Source organism: Arachis ipaensis, chromosome B05 (genome assembly GCF_000816755.2).
Source record: "Arachis ipaensis cultivar K30076 chromosome B05, Araip1.1, whole genome shotgun sequence".
In the NCBI taxonomy this organism is placed as follows: Eukaryota; Viridiplantae; Streptophyta; class Magnoliopsida; order Fabales; family Fabaceae; genus Arachis; species Arachis ipaensis.
Window position 1 is genome coordinate 20,808,940 of NC_029789.2, and position 15,852 is coordinate 20,824,791.

At 36.8% G+C, this 15,852-nt stretch overlaps 3 protein-coding genes across 3 annotated transcripts; 1 reads left to right on the top strand and 2 right to left on the bottom strand.

Annotated features, from left to right (window-relative positions):
• On the bottom strand, window positions 218-1,593 carry LOC107641756. The gene is made up of 3 exons (XM_016345224.2): window positions 765-1,593; window positions 599-691; window positions 218-503 (listed from the first exon to the last, which is right to left on the bottom strand). Exons 1-3 carry the CDS (start codon window positions 1,095-1,097, stop codon window positions 453-455), a joined length of 477 nt encoding a protein of 158 aa, XP_016200710.1. The 5' UTR covers window positions 1,098-1,593; the 3' UTR covers window positions 218-452.
• LOC107640345 lies at window positions 3,026-3,535 on the bottom strand. The gene has a single exon (XM_016343870.2). It carries the CDS (start codon window positions 3,413-3,415, stop codon window positions 3,026-3,028), a length of 390 nt encoding a protein of 129 aa, XP_016199356.1. The 5' UTR covers window positions 3,416-3,535.
• Window positions 7,586-10,189, top strand: LOC107640346. Its single transcript, XM_016343871.1, has 6 exons — window positions 7,586-7,772; window positions 7,927-8,162; window positions 8,920-9,135; window positions 9,364-9,456; window positions 9,549-9,650; window positions 9,743-10,189. Exons 1-6 carry the CDS (start codon window positions 7,586-7,588, stop codon window positions 10,187-10,189), a joined length of 1,281 nt encoding a protein of 426 aa, XP_016199357.1.

The window sequence follows — 15,852 nt, forward strand, 5'->3', positions numbered from 1 at the left end:
TGAGGTTAATTCTTTGAGGAATTAAATATCTTTTTTGTTGGGTAAGTGCCGCTGCTACTGCTTTGCTTTAATTTAATTTTATTTGGTGATATAAATTTGGTACGAGGCTTCAGCACATGAGCCTGCCATACTTAGTCATCTTAGCTTGTGTGCACACGCACGCACTATTGACTAATCACTATTCATTCACGAGAATTAAATTACCAAAGACCACAAAAGTAAGAAAAAAAGGTTTATTTCTAAAATTCCCTTTGATTCTCTTTGGCTTGTTAAAAAATAAAAAATAAAAAGGAAATAACAGGATATGTTTTGTGATGAAATATAATTCCTTGTACACGCTAGCTCCATCTGATCCGTGCATGATTCTGGATCTTCATTTCCATCCCCTTTCTCTCCATGTGGTCAAGATAGAGAGAGAATGCAGTTGAATAGCGCTTTCATTTAGCCTGACTTCATTTCCTGATAGAGACTGTTTGCAAGGAAGATGTCATTCTTATTCTCCCCTGCATTATTATTGCAAGAACAAAAAATATTAGCAGCTAGTGATGAAGAGAAACAATTCGTTAATTAAGGAGATGGGAAGCGGGCAAGTACGTACCTCAAAATAAGTTGCGGAGAAACCGTGTGAGTAATCTAGCTCTAGCACACTGTCTTGGGAAGTTTGTTGGTTGGTGAAAGTAGTAACATTGTTCTGGAAAACAAAATGAGTATTAATTTTTGCAGTAAAAGGAATGAAAAGGGAGAATGAGCTAGCTAGTACTGACGATGGAGAAGTCACAGAGAGGAGAGCTGGCAGTGTCTTCGTCGTCATCGTCGAGAAAAGAAGGGAGGTGGTGTCGCTTCTCTTTAACAGCTAGTTTCTGCCTCTTTATAGTTCTCTGATGGGCCGCCGGAGGTGGAGGCCCAGAGGAAGCATCAGAAAGCATGGACAAGTCATCTTCTTCTTGTGGCACACTAGTTTTGGGTTTCATCTTGTGGTGCTCTTGAGGCAGAAAGGGAGTGGAAGTGGAAGCATTGAGGAAAGAGGGCTCCTCCAGGTATAGAGTCCAACCGGATTCGCAACCGCTGCTGCATTCTGACGGCAGTGCATTCATCATCTCAGCTAGCGTAGTGGGCGGGGTGCGTGGTGTATGTGTACTATATTATATATATGATGGAAAGACAAGACAAGTGGTGAAAGGGTGCATGTTATGTTATGTTTATATATATAGCATAAGATTAAGAGAGCTGAAGCACCAAGTTGGAGAGACTAGTGTAGTTCAAAACCAAGAGAGAAAACTGCTTTTGTCCTCACTCCCATTCGAAGAATGAAATGAATGAAGCTAAGTGAGTGCCAGTTGGGGGTGGGTTACACTTAAATATAGCAATGTTCTGAGTGAGTGAGTGCATCCCCTTTTATTTCATCACATCACATGCTGGACAGCCAGGCACTCTGTACTATGTAGTGTGTAGTGTGTAGTGTGTAGTGTAGTACCCTCTTCTTAACAAAACCGACTACACACACTGCACCATCTATTATTACCATTAGTAGCTACTATTAACTTAAAACACCTTATCATTAATATTATTACATTACTACTTGGAGATTAGCATTACTTGCTGTCTTGTTTCCATTCATTTGCAATGTGCAAGGGGCCCGGGGTGGTGGGGGTGTATGTGGGAGGTTGTTCTTCAAGAAGAGAGAGTAGTAAATGTACGTGATTTAATGTCGTCGTTCCAATGGGGAAAGGAATTATATTGTCCAGGAACCCCAGTTGCCCTTCCCCTTATGCCCATCATGTGTCACCATTAAACAATATTTAATTAATGCTCTCTCTACTGCAAACATATCCCTCTCCATCCTTTATGTTTTCTACTGCCATTCATTCAAAATGTGCCGCTTGTTTTTTTCTGTCAGTACTCAGTAGTCTCATCCTCCGAATCTAATTCAAACCACCACCAAGAGATTCTATAACTATGCATGCATAGGGAAATAATTAAAATACAAATCACAATTGCCTTAGCTTTTGCCAGAATTACAACAATAATAATGGACACTACTACTGTAAAATTTTTTTTGGGGCGCAGTGCACTATGACTTGACTGGGATTTTATGAATGAGTGTCCACATGCAATCACCTTCTTCCTTCTCTCCTTTTCAAGAATTTACTCTACTATCTGGATTAGGATTCACAACAGCATGTGAGCACGTGTGCATAATATTCATATGCGGGCTTCCACATATTCAAACACATGTCTGCACGTGCACACGCACTTCTATCAATTCACTACTTCAACTTAAAACGTAACTGTCTTTTATTTTTAGTTCGAGTTCTTCCCTTATATTAACACTCATCCTACTTGAATGCATGCAGTGTGTTTTAATTTGGATTCACGTTTGCCATGGTTATTTTAAGATAGAAAATGTAATTGGCTATATGATTTCACATGTTTAATTAAATTAGAGGTAATGACCAAATCAGTACCCGAAAGATTCAAACGCTGACATTTTGGTACCTCACTATTGTTATTGACAAAATGGTCCTTAAAAGATTTTAAAATTTGACAAGCGTACCCACGAGTTCACCGGAGCACATTTCCGGCAAGCACAGTGCTGACATGGCCACTGTGTTTTGATGACATGGCAAATACCCTTCTCCACCCTAATTCTTCTCCTTCTCCTTCCCCCTCCCCAACGCACTCCCCCCTTCCCCTTCCTGAATGCATTCTCCCCCTTCCCAACCCTAATCTTTCCCTCTCCCTCCCTAATCCTAATCCTCCATCTCCAACGCACTTCCCCCTCCTCAATCCAAAATCCCCCTTTCTGAACCCTAATCCCCTTCCCAACCCAGTATCTCACACTCTCAACTCTATCTCCCCTTCGTCTTCACTGCTATTGCCAACCAGAATTAGGAAACTAAATCTTCATCTTTTGTCAGAGAATCCTCATCATGAATTATCCAAAACCCAAATTTAGCTACCCCGAATAGAAAAAAAGGCAAGACTTTTGAAGTAAAAAATAGCACTTTGCAACAATCAGCATTCCTCAGAAAAATGTGAGAGTAATAAAGAGTAAATCAGTAAAACACCAAAGAAAGAAAGCACTTTTGGCATGAAAGAAAGCACTTTTGGGTGAAGGGTGGCCAAGCTTGCCGGGAAAGGCCATCTGGGGCTCAAGATCAGTGGAAGTCCGGCGAGCAGAGGGAGAGAATTCATCGGAGTTGTTGGGTCTAAGGAACCTCTCAAAGATGGCCATGAGAAGGAACATGGAGATGAGGATGGCAGTGGCCACAAAGCCAAAGAAGACAGCGTTGACTGAACTCTCAAAGTTGGTCAAATGGGAGTCATCTCTGCTCTGCACATTCACATTCATTGGAGACCCTATTGGTGCCCACCCACCATTATTGTTGTTGCTGTTGTTCTCTTCAACCACCATTTCTTTCAAAACTACTCTGATGCTGTAGTATTCTTCTGATATGCTATGCTTTCAGCATGTTGGTTTTTAATTAATTCTGGTAAAGGTAATAGCTTGTCTTGGTTTTACTGGAGAATTAGTTAAGAAAAGGGATTAGGGTTCAGAAAGGGGGATTTTGGATTGAGGAGGGGGAAGTGCGTTGGAGATGGGGGATTAGGATTAGGGAGGGGGAGGGAAGGATTAGGGTTGGGGAGGGAGAGAATGCATTAGAATTTTTTTTTTTTGGGATAAGTATGATTTTGGTCTCTAATGTAGAGGCCGAAAATTTATTTCGTTTCTGGCCTTTTTTTTTGCTACAAAATGGTCTCCAAAGTTTCAATTTATTTTAAAACCGTCCTTCAGACTAAAATGTCCCTATCCCTTCTTCCCCAAAATCATGCAGAAGCACCAGCAGAAACACAAGCAGAAGCACAAGCAGGAACAGAACAACAATAGCTGAACCAGACGTTGAAGCTGAAGCTGAAGCAATACCAATAAAACAAACAACCAGAAGCAGAACAACAATAACAACAATTGGATAATGGAATCAGCAGAAGGACAACAACAAAAGCAAGAACCCAGAAGATAATGAAATCAGAAAAACAACAACAACAAAAACCCAGAAGAAGAGAAGAAGAAAAACCCAGAAACATCATCATCAGAAGAAACACCAAAAAATCATCATCATCATTGCCAAGAACCAAGAAAAACAAGAACCAGAAAAACAAGAACCCAAATGCAGAACTCAGAACTCAGAAAACAAAAAAAAAATCATCATTATGCAATTACTATAATTAGAAGCAATTACTAATTTACTATAATCAGAAGTAGTATCACCAATAATAACTTAACAACAACAATTGTGAAAGGTGAATCAACAATGGTGAAGCAACAACAAAAACAAAAATAGAAGCAGAAGTAGAAGCAGAAGGCAGAGGAGCTGAAGAGGTGGTGGACGGTGGTTTCGCTGGCACGAGGGCGAGGCGGCGACGTCGGTGAAGGCGAAGAGGAGGAGCAGAAACGGCTCAACCCTTGCAGTGAGATCCAGTAGCGAGGAGCAGGCGTGGCGGTGGCGGCGAGGAGCGGCAATGGTGGCCCTTTCCCCTCTACCTAGAAAGCATGTTTTCACACTTAAGCACAAATTGGGAGACAATCATGAAACAATGCTATTTCATTGAATAAATGTGGGTAAAAGGTCATAAAATCTCCTAAATTAAGTACAAGATAAACCCTAAATATGGGATTTATCACGGTCCCCCTTCTCTCCCCCCTCCTCCTCTCTTTCTCACCCCCTTTCTTTCTCTCCCCACCCCCTTCTCTGTATCCCTTTCTTTCTTCTTTTTATTTATTTATTTTATATTTATTTTATTTTATAATTTTTTAATGAGGGATAATTTAGTAATAAAAAAATAAAATTAGTAAAAAGGACGATTTTAAAACAAACTAAAACTTTGGGGGATCATTTTATAGCGAAAAAAAGGTCAGGAACGAAATAAATTTTCAGCCTCTACGTTGAGGACCAAAATCATACTTATCTCTTTTTTTTTCCTTCTCCGATCCTTTTGTGCACTTACCTGAAGGGAAAAAACCAAATAAGGGAAACAAAAAAGAAAATACACAAGTCTACTTATGATATCATCAGTAAAGTGAAATAAATACATCCAAATTTGTAGGTTCACTAGAATGAAAATGATCCACTAATAACTACAAGAAAACCGGCAGATAGCGGCGGTTATTTAGCAGCGGTTCTTGTAGCGGTTTTAGGGAACGCTACCAAATGAGCTTATTTTGCAGCGGTTTTTCGGTAACCGCTGCAAGATGCACCCGTTTTGCAGCGGTTCTTGTGGCGGTTTTAGGGGACGCTGCTAAATAATCTCATTTTGCAGCGGTTTTTCTGAAACCCCTGCTAAATGTCCAGTTGTTGAATACATTGATACTCGTTTTGCAGCGGTTTTTTTCCAACCGCTGCAATTTTTTTTTAACTTGAATTTTTTTTTGTATAAACATTATTGCCTTCTTATAACTGTTCTAATCCTCGCTATTTTTTTTTAATGAAAAGATAAGGTTCAAACACTGCAACTTAATTAATGCATTAAATGGATTTTCAATTTTGTGTTACATAAAAAATAATTCATTACTTAAAAAAAATTATACATGAATAACTAAAACCGAATTTACGAATCATGTTTTCTCTTGTAGTATCAGCCATTTTGAGTTTGTATTTAACCATAACTGGTAACATAAAAATCAAGTAAACGTCCGAATTCACTAAGTCAAGACAAAGTTCAATGGAGCATAAAAATCAGAATTACTAAAGTAGACAAACAAGTTTTGAGTCAAAATTTCTCATCAACATCGTATTGACCTGGCCAGAAATACTCTGTCAAAAAAGCGCTGCAGTGACGTGATAACGGATCTGATAAGTCATCTCCAAACCATGGTATCTTGTTCAGATCGAAACCCCTTTTTGCAGCATTACTGCATCTTCTCTGTGTTGGGTGTTTAAAGTTTTATTGTCTTCTTCTGGAACCCTATTAAGCTCAACATCCCTGGAGATGTCATATCCACCGGAGGAGATAGCATCTAAATCATCTTCTGAATCAGTGTCTGCTCCATCTAGAGTGTCAGCAACTATTTTGCCTGAATATTCAGCTGACACTGAATATATGAACATGCAATCAACAACATATAAATCTAGTTAAAAGATAATGATAACTTCCAAGTCATTCTAGTTATTAAGGAAAGAAATTTTCGGAAATATGGGAAGAGGACTTTCAAAATTAACAAATGCAAAATTAACTATTACCGCCTCCTTCTTCAGTAGTTTGGACAGATTTCTTGGAAAGAAGCTCTCTAATATCACGTTCTATATACTTCAATTCCTCTTTTGAAGCAATCTCCAACTCAACACCATGCGAGTTATTAAAGCGCATCTGCACCATAATAAAATGTATAGTTGATGGTCTATTTTGTAAAACATATTGTGTCTCTGTAATTCACTTACTGTGCTAGAAATTTATTACCAACCTTTAATTCAGCAAGTATGTCTTCAGATGTCCTACCAGCTACAAATGTCACAAAAACATAGCCAAATTTCTCCTCGTACCTTGATCCCCATTCATGAAGTTCCTACAAATTTTAGCATTAATGGAACTACTATCACTGATTAAATGTCATAAGCATATAGCAACTTAAAATTCTTATTTTTCAAATAATGTTGAACGCAAGTGTTTAAGGGTACGGCTAATGAACATACCTGCACAGTAGCTTCGTTTGCCGTTTCCAAGTATTCATTAGAACAAGATCGACCTGATAAAGCCTCCAACTAAGACCTAACATTCAACTTACGGGACCATATGTCTCTGGCAACCGTAATTGCATGTTCCAATGAAGAGAATGGAGAGGCCATAGCCATTTTGTTATCGAACGTTGTGCCTGCACAGCATGATGAGAAATCCTCCGTTTTCATTTCTCCTGTTACAACACCTTTTTATATTAACTATACTTGTCAATGATAACAATATTGTAATTCAAGATAATTTACTCGATGTCATAATTTTCTTTATTGGATGTTAAAAACAATAACAATGATGATGAGGAACTGGTGGCATTCATGAAAATCAACTTGAAATGAAAACTTAATTCAAATACGAAAACACAGATAGTAATGTAACCAGCAAACTGCGCACATCATAAACACTGTTAAACTTATCAAACACACACAGTTTTTTCTGAAAATGCTGCACATGTTTTGCCATATTTTCACTATGGCACATAATCTATGTTATCAGAACCATCTGCTACTGGGTCTTCTATATCATCATCTCTTGTCAACTGTAAATCACTGATGTCACCTGCTGCTGACATGTTCAACCCGGGCTGAGGAGAAAAAGCAGCTTCAACATCCTCATTCTCTCCTCCCATGTCATACAAGTCTCGTGGTTTTACATGAACCACTACACTCCATTCTTGATATACTTCATCACGTACATAGTACACGAGCTGAGCTTCTGATGCCAATATGTACACTTGATGTTCTAACTACTTTGTTTTTAGCAAACGGATGGAACACATGATACGCGTTCCGGCAACGGTGCTCGACAATCCCGTGTTAACGCTGTACCCTTTCGACCACCTCGCAATGAAACACGGATGGCTTCATCAAGTGACATTGGGGACGCTCGAGCTCCTGCGACAAATAGAAAGCATCCACCGGATTCACATGAAGGTGTAGATGACCATTCAGAAGATGAAGACTATGACCCGGAGGCGGATGAGATCGAGTCATTCGATGACCATCTAGACAACATGTTTGCCGCACATGAAATTGAACGTCAAGGCAATGTAAACCGCAAAAAAAGGACACTGATTATTGGGTTGTTGATGTCATAAGTATTCTTCTGATGCTTGCTTCTTAGTAAATGTAACGATTCTTCTCTGTGCATTATATTCTCTTAGTAAACTAACATTTGAAGTTTGTTCATTGCTGTTAGAAAATGGTGTGATCTCTTCTATGGAGCTGACTGTTAAGGAGGCATTAGCACTTCCTCCTGGAAAGAAGATCGTTCTACACCATAACAGAGAGTTGCAACAAGTTGGTCAGGCAGCGGGCTTATTGAGCGGGTTCTTGGGGACATTGGGATATGATTTTCAACAATTACCAATTTGTACAAAGAGTTGGAAGACAATGAGCAAGGCTTCCAAGGAGCATGCGTATGACCAGGTTAAGGTAATGTTTACTCTTTTGTTTGATAAAGTAAGGCGCTACCAATGCTCGGTGTAAATTGCTATTTTTTTACATATTAAATGAACAATAGAAGGAAAGATTAAGACGCACACACATGATATCGACCATACGAATTTTTATAGAATATTCGATAAATTTCTAAGGAATTTTTTGTATAGTTTAAATTGCACTATATAATTATACAGCTTAATCCCCAATTAATCTGATCCTTCGTGTATAGCAATGTAACTAAGAATTGTAGTAATAATAATAACAACAATAATGAAGAAACTTATAAACCTCATGAGAATGTTAAAGCTGCTCCTATTACTATTAATTAGAGAGTGACTAGCTATTATTTATGATTTTCGGTTAGATGAAAATGCCTGAGGAAAATAAAATTGGAACACATCTGCACAAGTTAATTATGTTACCATCCTAACTTTGAAATTTTGAATGTTTATGTGGTTTTAATTTTTTCTTGAGAGATTATTTCATTGTTTCCTTTCTATGGGGATGCTGTTTTTTTGTGTGCAGCAACTCTCCGTTAGTAGGTGGATACACAATTGGTTTTCTATTTTATTTGTTTTAGTCTGGTAAATTAGAAAAGGATAGTGCATGTTGGGTTTCTTGTAGTTGACTTCTGTGAATTTTGTTGTCGAGAATTGTTGATGTCATAAAGTATGTCTTTTGATAATACATAAGTCTTTTTGAGGTGGTTAATTATTATATGTTGTCTTTTGATTTGAACTACTTGTAGCGAGTCTTCCATTATGAGGATGATAAAAGAGGGTGGATAAAGCGGAAAATTTTACAAAGAATAGGAAACTGCTGGAGGAATTCAAGAAATTATTTGTTCCATAAGGTTTATGACGAAGAACTAACTTTTGAGGAAAATATCAAGCGTAAGCCAGCAGGAATAGAGGCAAATCACTGGAAAAAGTTTCTTCAATATCGATTGGACGATGACACGAAGGTAACAAATATGTAGTTGAAATTTCAATGTATGCGATTTTAAATGGTAATGAACTACTACTAAATATGCTGAATTTATTGTGATAGTGGAAAAACTACTACCCAAATTTTCATCATCTTATCATTTTTTTTGTTTCCTAAAGTTGTACGCTCAAGGCTGATTTATAAAATCATTAACAGTGTAGTAATTTATCCCGATAACATTTATTTTTTTTTGTTTTGTGTGCAGGAGAAGTGTAGAAAAAATGCCGTTAATCGTTCAAAGCAACAATACACACATACCGGAGGTTCTAAAATGATGGCAAAAAAGAGACACGAAAAAGTAATTAATTTAACTTCAGTTCAACAATATTGACATGTTTCTGGTAATACAGTGTTGTGTTTAATACAAATGTGTGTTGATGATTGTTATAGGAGCAACGACTGGGAAGGCCTATTGGGAGAGGAGAGGGATGGACCTTGAGTCATAAAAAAAAGAATGGAAAGTATATGAATGAAGAAGCGCGTTTGGTTGGGGTAAATCATGTTCATTACTTTTTCAAATTTTCCTTTGCAATTACTATCATTGAATTTAGATTAGTGTAAATCCGGACCTCACATGTTTACAGGAAGCAATTGAACTTGTTGAGAGCCAAGATCCCTCTAGCAAGGAATTTTCACAGAATGATTCCCTTGCACAAGTGCTTGGAAAGGAGCACCCAGGAAGAGTTCGTGGACTTGGTATTGGTACATGTCCGAGTCGGTGTTTTCGTAACATTCCAGAGCAGTCGGACTACGGTGTACATATTAAGGAGTATCAGATGGAGATTGTGAAACTCAAGGCGGAGGTAGCAGAACTCAAGGCGGAGGCAGCAGAACTCAAGGCAGCAGCAGTAGAGGAAAAGACAAAGAGACAGAGAATGGAGACAGAGGAAGCTGAAGGGAAGGCAAAAATACAGACAATGGGAGATTTGTTGACATACGTAATCCAGCAACAAGGAGGTAATTTGCCACCTGAAATAGCTGCGGGTTTGGATTCTTTGAGAAGTGCACCAACCTCATCCCATGCAAGATGATGTGTGGGCACTAATGATTTGATTTATCAGTATTGTAATTGGAATACTCTTTTATTATTTACTTTCGTAATGACTTTTGAGATATTTATTTGTAGTTTTTTATCTTGTTGACTTTATTGTAGTTTACAGTAATGGATGCACTGGATGAAAATTATCGTTATAATTATTCACCTTTGCATTTATTAATTATGTTTTGTTTCGTGTGTTGTTTTTGGATTGGCTGTTGCTTATTTTAATAAATTAACGCAGTTGAGTGGATGAACATATAAAGAATAAAAGAGTTGTCATATTCTATTATAAATTCTGGTTTTTTTTTTTAAAAAAGTGTTACTCGATATTTGGCAGCGGTTTTAAATCCGCTGCTATATTCATAACAGGATTAGTAAACGTATGGCATTTTGCAGCGGTTGTCCCTTAAATAATATTTTGACGATTTAGTAGCGGATGAAACCGCTGCAAAATAATTCCGCTGCAAAATACCATTTAGCAGCGGTTGTTCCAGCGGTTACTAATAACCGCTGCTAAGGGTTTAGCCGCACACTATCTTTCAGCGGATTTATCAACCGCTGCTATCTGCCGGATGTGGTGTAGTATATAAGAAACACAAATGAAAAAGAATAGATTGGTTTTACCAAAGCCTTATTGATCACACTTTTTTCCCCTACTCCTTCCTTTCCTCCATGAATTAGGACAGGGCTATTAAACAACATGAATGGGCTTTTTCTCATTCCAGATTCCGTTTTCGTTGTTGTTCTCCATCAATCTCAAGTTCGATTCTTCTCGTCACTTCCAAAATTATTAGTTTTCTCCGGAACCCATTGTCATTGAAAGGGTATCCTACCCTTACATACATGTTCTCACGTGATTGGGTGTGGCTGATGATTTATGCTTGATTATGATAAGTTATTGGGATTACACATTTATTATAGCATCCTACCACACAAAATCTTACGCTATAGTCTGAGATAGCGAGTCATTACGATACCTAAAACTTAAGAATATGTACATAGTATTTGAAGATAATGATATATCTAAGAGCCTGTGAAAAAAAGATGACAGAACAAATAATCACATTGCACTCAAAACGTCAAAGATATAACACATCAATATACAAAAAGGAGATACATAGCAAATACTAATCTCGACCTACAAAAATAAGGGCAAATAGAAGGTATAATACAACCCAACAGTAAATAAAATACAACTTTTTTTTTCATAAATAAACCTCTAAGAGATATACAATCATGTGTTCAAAAGTGGATAATGTAAATACACTAAACATAAAATACAGAAGAGTCTTCGCTTTGCAAAGGAAGTCTGGCATGCTCAATGAGGTGCGTCACGTCCTGCATTTGAAAATTACAAAATTTGACAACAGGTGATGAGAATCCGAAGGTTCCCGATAAGGTAATAATTCCAAATAGAGACTATGTATAAAGATATGAACCCGCTAGGCAATCCTAAACTCCAAAATGCACCATATTCAAGCCTAGGGTCCTTTCTAAATTCAAACAAGAAAAATCAAACTAAGTCTCAGTCATACTAGCGATATCAAAATCTCAAATCTTCTCAATACAAGCCACCATCTCTCTCTATATCATAATTGTCCAATATTTAATAATTCTATATCAAATCTCAGTCCCAATGGTATCAATTTATTCTCAATGTTTACTCTTAACCCGAAGTAAGTGGGACAAGGCCACAACTCTTGCATCTACCCAGACAACTCAAATATCAATCAAACTCATTTCCATCATCTAATCACTAACAAATCATTTAGAACAAACCTCAGCATCACCATCGCCAGTATAATAGATCTCTCAATTGTTCAAACACATACAAAACAATACAAAGAATACACAAATAGAGAGAATAGATAAAGGAAGTAGCTCAAATAGCATATAGATATAATTATTCAATAAGACAAGCCAAATGCAAGATGCACACCCAATCAATACACATAAATAAAAATGATGTATGCCTGTCCTACTGGCCATGAGCTCACACGTCGTTTAAACTTTTAGAACCCAATATATCTGGTAGCTAACCCGGATATAGAACACCACAACACGGAGTAAGTGGGACTAAACCGCAACCCTTGCCTCTTATCCGCTTAACCCAGAGCAAGTGTGACAAACCTCAACCTTTGCATCTTACCCAAGCAGGTGTTTACAATCTCAACCCAGAGCAAGTGGGACAAATCTCAACCCTTGCATTTTACCCAGGTGTCTCAAGTCTCAACCTGTAGCAAGTGGGACAAACTTCAACCTTTGCATCTTACCCAGGTGTCTTAAGTCTCAATCTGGAGCAAGTCGGACAAAGTTCAACCCTTGTATTTTACCCAGGTGTCTCAAACCTTTACCTGGAGCAAGTGGGACAAAGCCACAACCCGTGCATCTTACTCAGGTAGGTGCTTAAAATCTCAACTTTGAGTAAGTGGGACAAACCACAAACCTTTCATCTTATCCGGGTGCCTCAAATATCAACCTGGAGCAAGTGGGATAAAATCGAACCCTTTCATCTTACCCAGGTGCCTCAAATATCAACCCGGAGCAAGTAGAACAAAGCTGCAACCCTTGTGTCTTACCTAGGAAATCTATGATATTCGTAGTCTTTAATCAAATTCACAAGTTATTAGATTCATAAATCTCCATGTCTTTATCACTTCATTAATTTATTTATCTCGTGAGTGGGACAACGCCACTGTCCTCACCGTGGGTGGGACAAAGCCACTATCCCCACAAAGCAATAGTGCACTGGGTAAGCGGGATGATACCATCATCCTTGCCAATTCGGTCACTCAGACCATAGTTCATTATTATCATTGTCTTAAATTAGTTTCATAAGTTAGTATGTTCTTTTACCCCAATTCTTTATTAAGTAATCAACTTTGTTTTCTTGTGAGCGGAATAACACCACCGTCCTTACTAGAGGCGGGATGAAGCTACCATCCCCACTTAACTCGGAGCAAGTGGGGCAAGTCACAATTCTTTCATCTTACCTAGGAAGTTAACCACGTATCATTAACTTTAATCAATTTTAGGAATTATTAGGTACATTAACCCCAATTCATTATAAATTTATCACATTTAAACTCATTAACCGCTAATCTTTTATCAATTTGCCAATTTCATTAACACGTGAGCAGGATGGAACCTCCGTCCTCACCGCGGACGGGATAAAACTACCATCCCTGCAATAATTTTATCTGGTTTACCAAGTGGTTATCCGGGAATTAATCAGTTCATCTCATTATATCACTCCCCAATGTATTAAAAGCTTAATTATCGGTTATTCAACTTCATGCGGAGGTTAGAGGGATTTACAAACAGACTGGACAGGCTAAACAGTCCAAAATCATCATTTAAAAAAAAAGAGTGTCATGCGTATGCATGGGTCATGCGTACGCATGGTTTTAATTCTGTTTGCATGTCATGTGTACGCATGTCCCCAACTTTTTGCAAAATTTGTAGAATTCAGTTTTTGACATCAAATTTCAAACATGCATAACTTTTGCTACAAAAATTTAGTTTCCATCCATTCTTTGACAATTTTAAATTTCTCTTCTCCAATTTTAATTCAATATAAATTTCACCCAAATCCAAACTCCGAGCGCCAAGGTATGTCCCGTCGAAGTTGGTCAAAAACTCATTTTTACCGAATTCTCACTTTTGCTCAATTTCACCAAACATCAATCCAAATTCAACTTCAAACATCTCCAAAACCATTTTTACCCCTTTCAAATACTCATTCACCGATTTTCAACTATTTCAAACCTAACCAAACCCCATTCTAATTCATTTAGTACTTCCATTTACAATAACAACACTCATAATTCCACATTTCCAACCAGACCAAAACTAATCATCCAACTCATTATCATTATTTCCAACAATTTACAATATGATACACCAATGTTTACCTTACCTTATCAAATAGGGAATTCCTCACCGTATTATGGCTTCCGACCCAATTTTTCACATCAATCAATATAATAACAACTATAATCAAGCTTCTAATTACTCAATCTAACACCATATCATACAATTTGGCACAACGTCAAAACTAGGGCTCATATAAATTGATGAACTAAGAGGAAAAAAGGGGTTCTTACCTTTACCCACTAAAATTAGTGATAAAAATCACCAAGAACACAAGTTAGAGAACTCCTATAACATCAAAATCACCAAAAATCCTTAATAACCAACCTCAAAATATGAAATCAGATTTGAATGAGAAATTAGACCTAGAATTTCAAATTACTCACCAAACTAATTAGATAGAATTGAAGAGGATGAGGAGAGAGACGCGTGGCTGCAAACGGCTCGTCAATTGAAATTCCGGAGCAAAAGTTTTGACTAAATAAAAATGATGGAGCTAGAATTTGCTCTCCCTTCTCTCTTCTCTCTATTTCAGCAGCCCCCTCTCTAAATGAATAGTGAAGGTGCTGAAATGTTACCTAAGTGAGGGATTATATACTTGGACTTGGGTCCAAGTGTGGTCCAACTTAAGTTCTTATCCCTTTGACTCAACTTTGAGTCAAAACTTTTAAGATAAGTACTTAGAATTTCGTTCTAAATATTTTTTCTTATCATTTTTACATTTTCAACTTTTTTCACTTGCAGTACCGGTCAGATTTAAGTCGGTACAAACAATTTTCATGCTGGTATGCATTTTTCCATAATTAGTTATATTTTTCTGCTCAATTTTATTTTTCTGAAATAAATTCTCATCGGTATTTTCCCAAATTATAAACTTTTAATTTTCTAATACTTTATGCTTATAATTAATTTATTAATTAATTATTCAGGATTTATCCAGATTTTACATTTATGATTACTATTGATATTGGATGGCATTGAAAGTTGAGAATAATTCTCAAATATGTTTAATAAACAAAGTACCTAATTAAATTAAGTCTTAATAGAAATTGAACTAACTTACCTTCATATTTTTAACCTTGAATAAGGTTTAGTATATATATTTTGTTTTGCGTGAAAAACTCAATACAAAGGAGAAATTGGCTAGACTTGGCGTTTTTTTAGAAGAGTTCTCAAATTGTATTGTCCAAAAACTGTTTTCAGATCCAAGATATCATGGAGTATTTGGTGAGCAATATTGAAGGAGAAAAATCTGGTGTGGGTATGACTAGAAAATGCTTTGTCATGTTTTAAAACATGACTAGAACTAAAAATTTCAAGCAAACCAAAAGATGTATGGTATTTTATTTTTTATGATATAATTTGGTGTTGTAAAATACTAGAAATGAATCCCGCTAGGGAGTCAATGAAATATCTGTACAATGTATATAATGAGATGTTTATTTGACCCAATATGAGTTAAAAATGAACATCAAGGGTAAAATACTACTAATTTATCAAACACAATACACCCATACTATCCAGAATAACCATCCGGGTATCAGGGATAATAAACATATGATATCCTACTAAATCGAACATAATACAGCCCATTATACCAGTGGCGGATCCAGAAATTTTATGAAGAGGGGGCCGAAAACAAAAAATTGAAAGTACCATATTAAAATTGAAAGCTTTAATAAAAAAATAATTGTATATTTTAATATTATTTTAAATTAAAATTAATTTTAAAAAAATCATTTATATCAAAATTTTTTTCATAAAATTCTAATTTTTATCCAT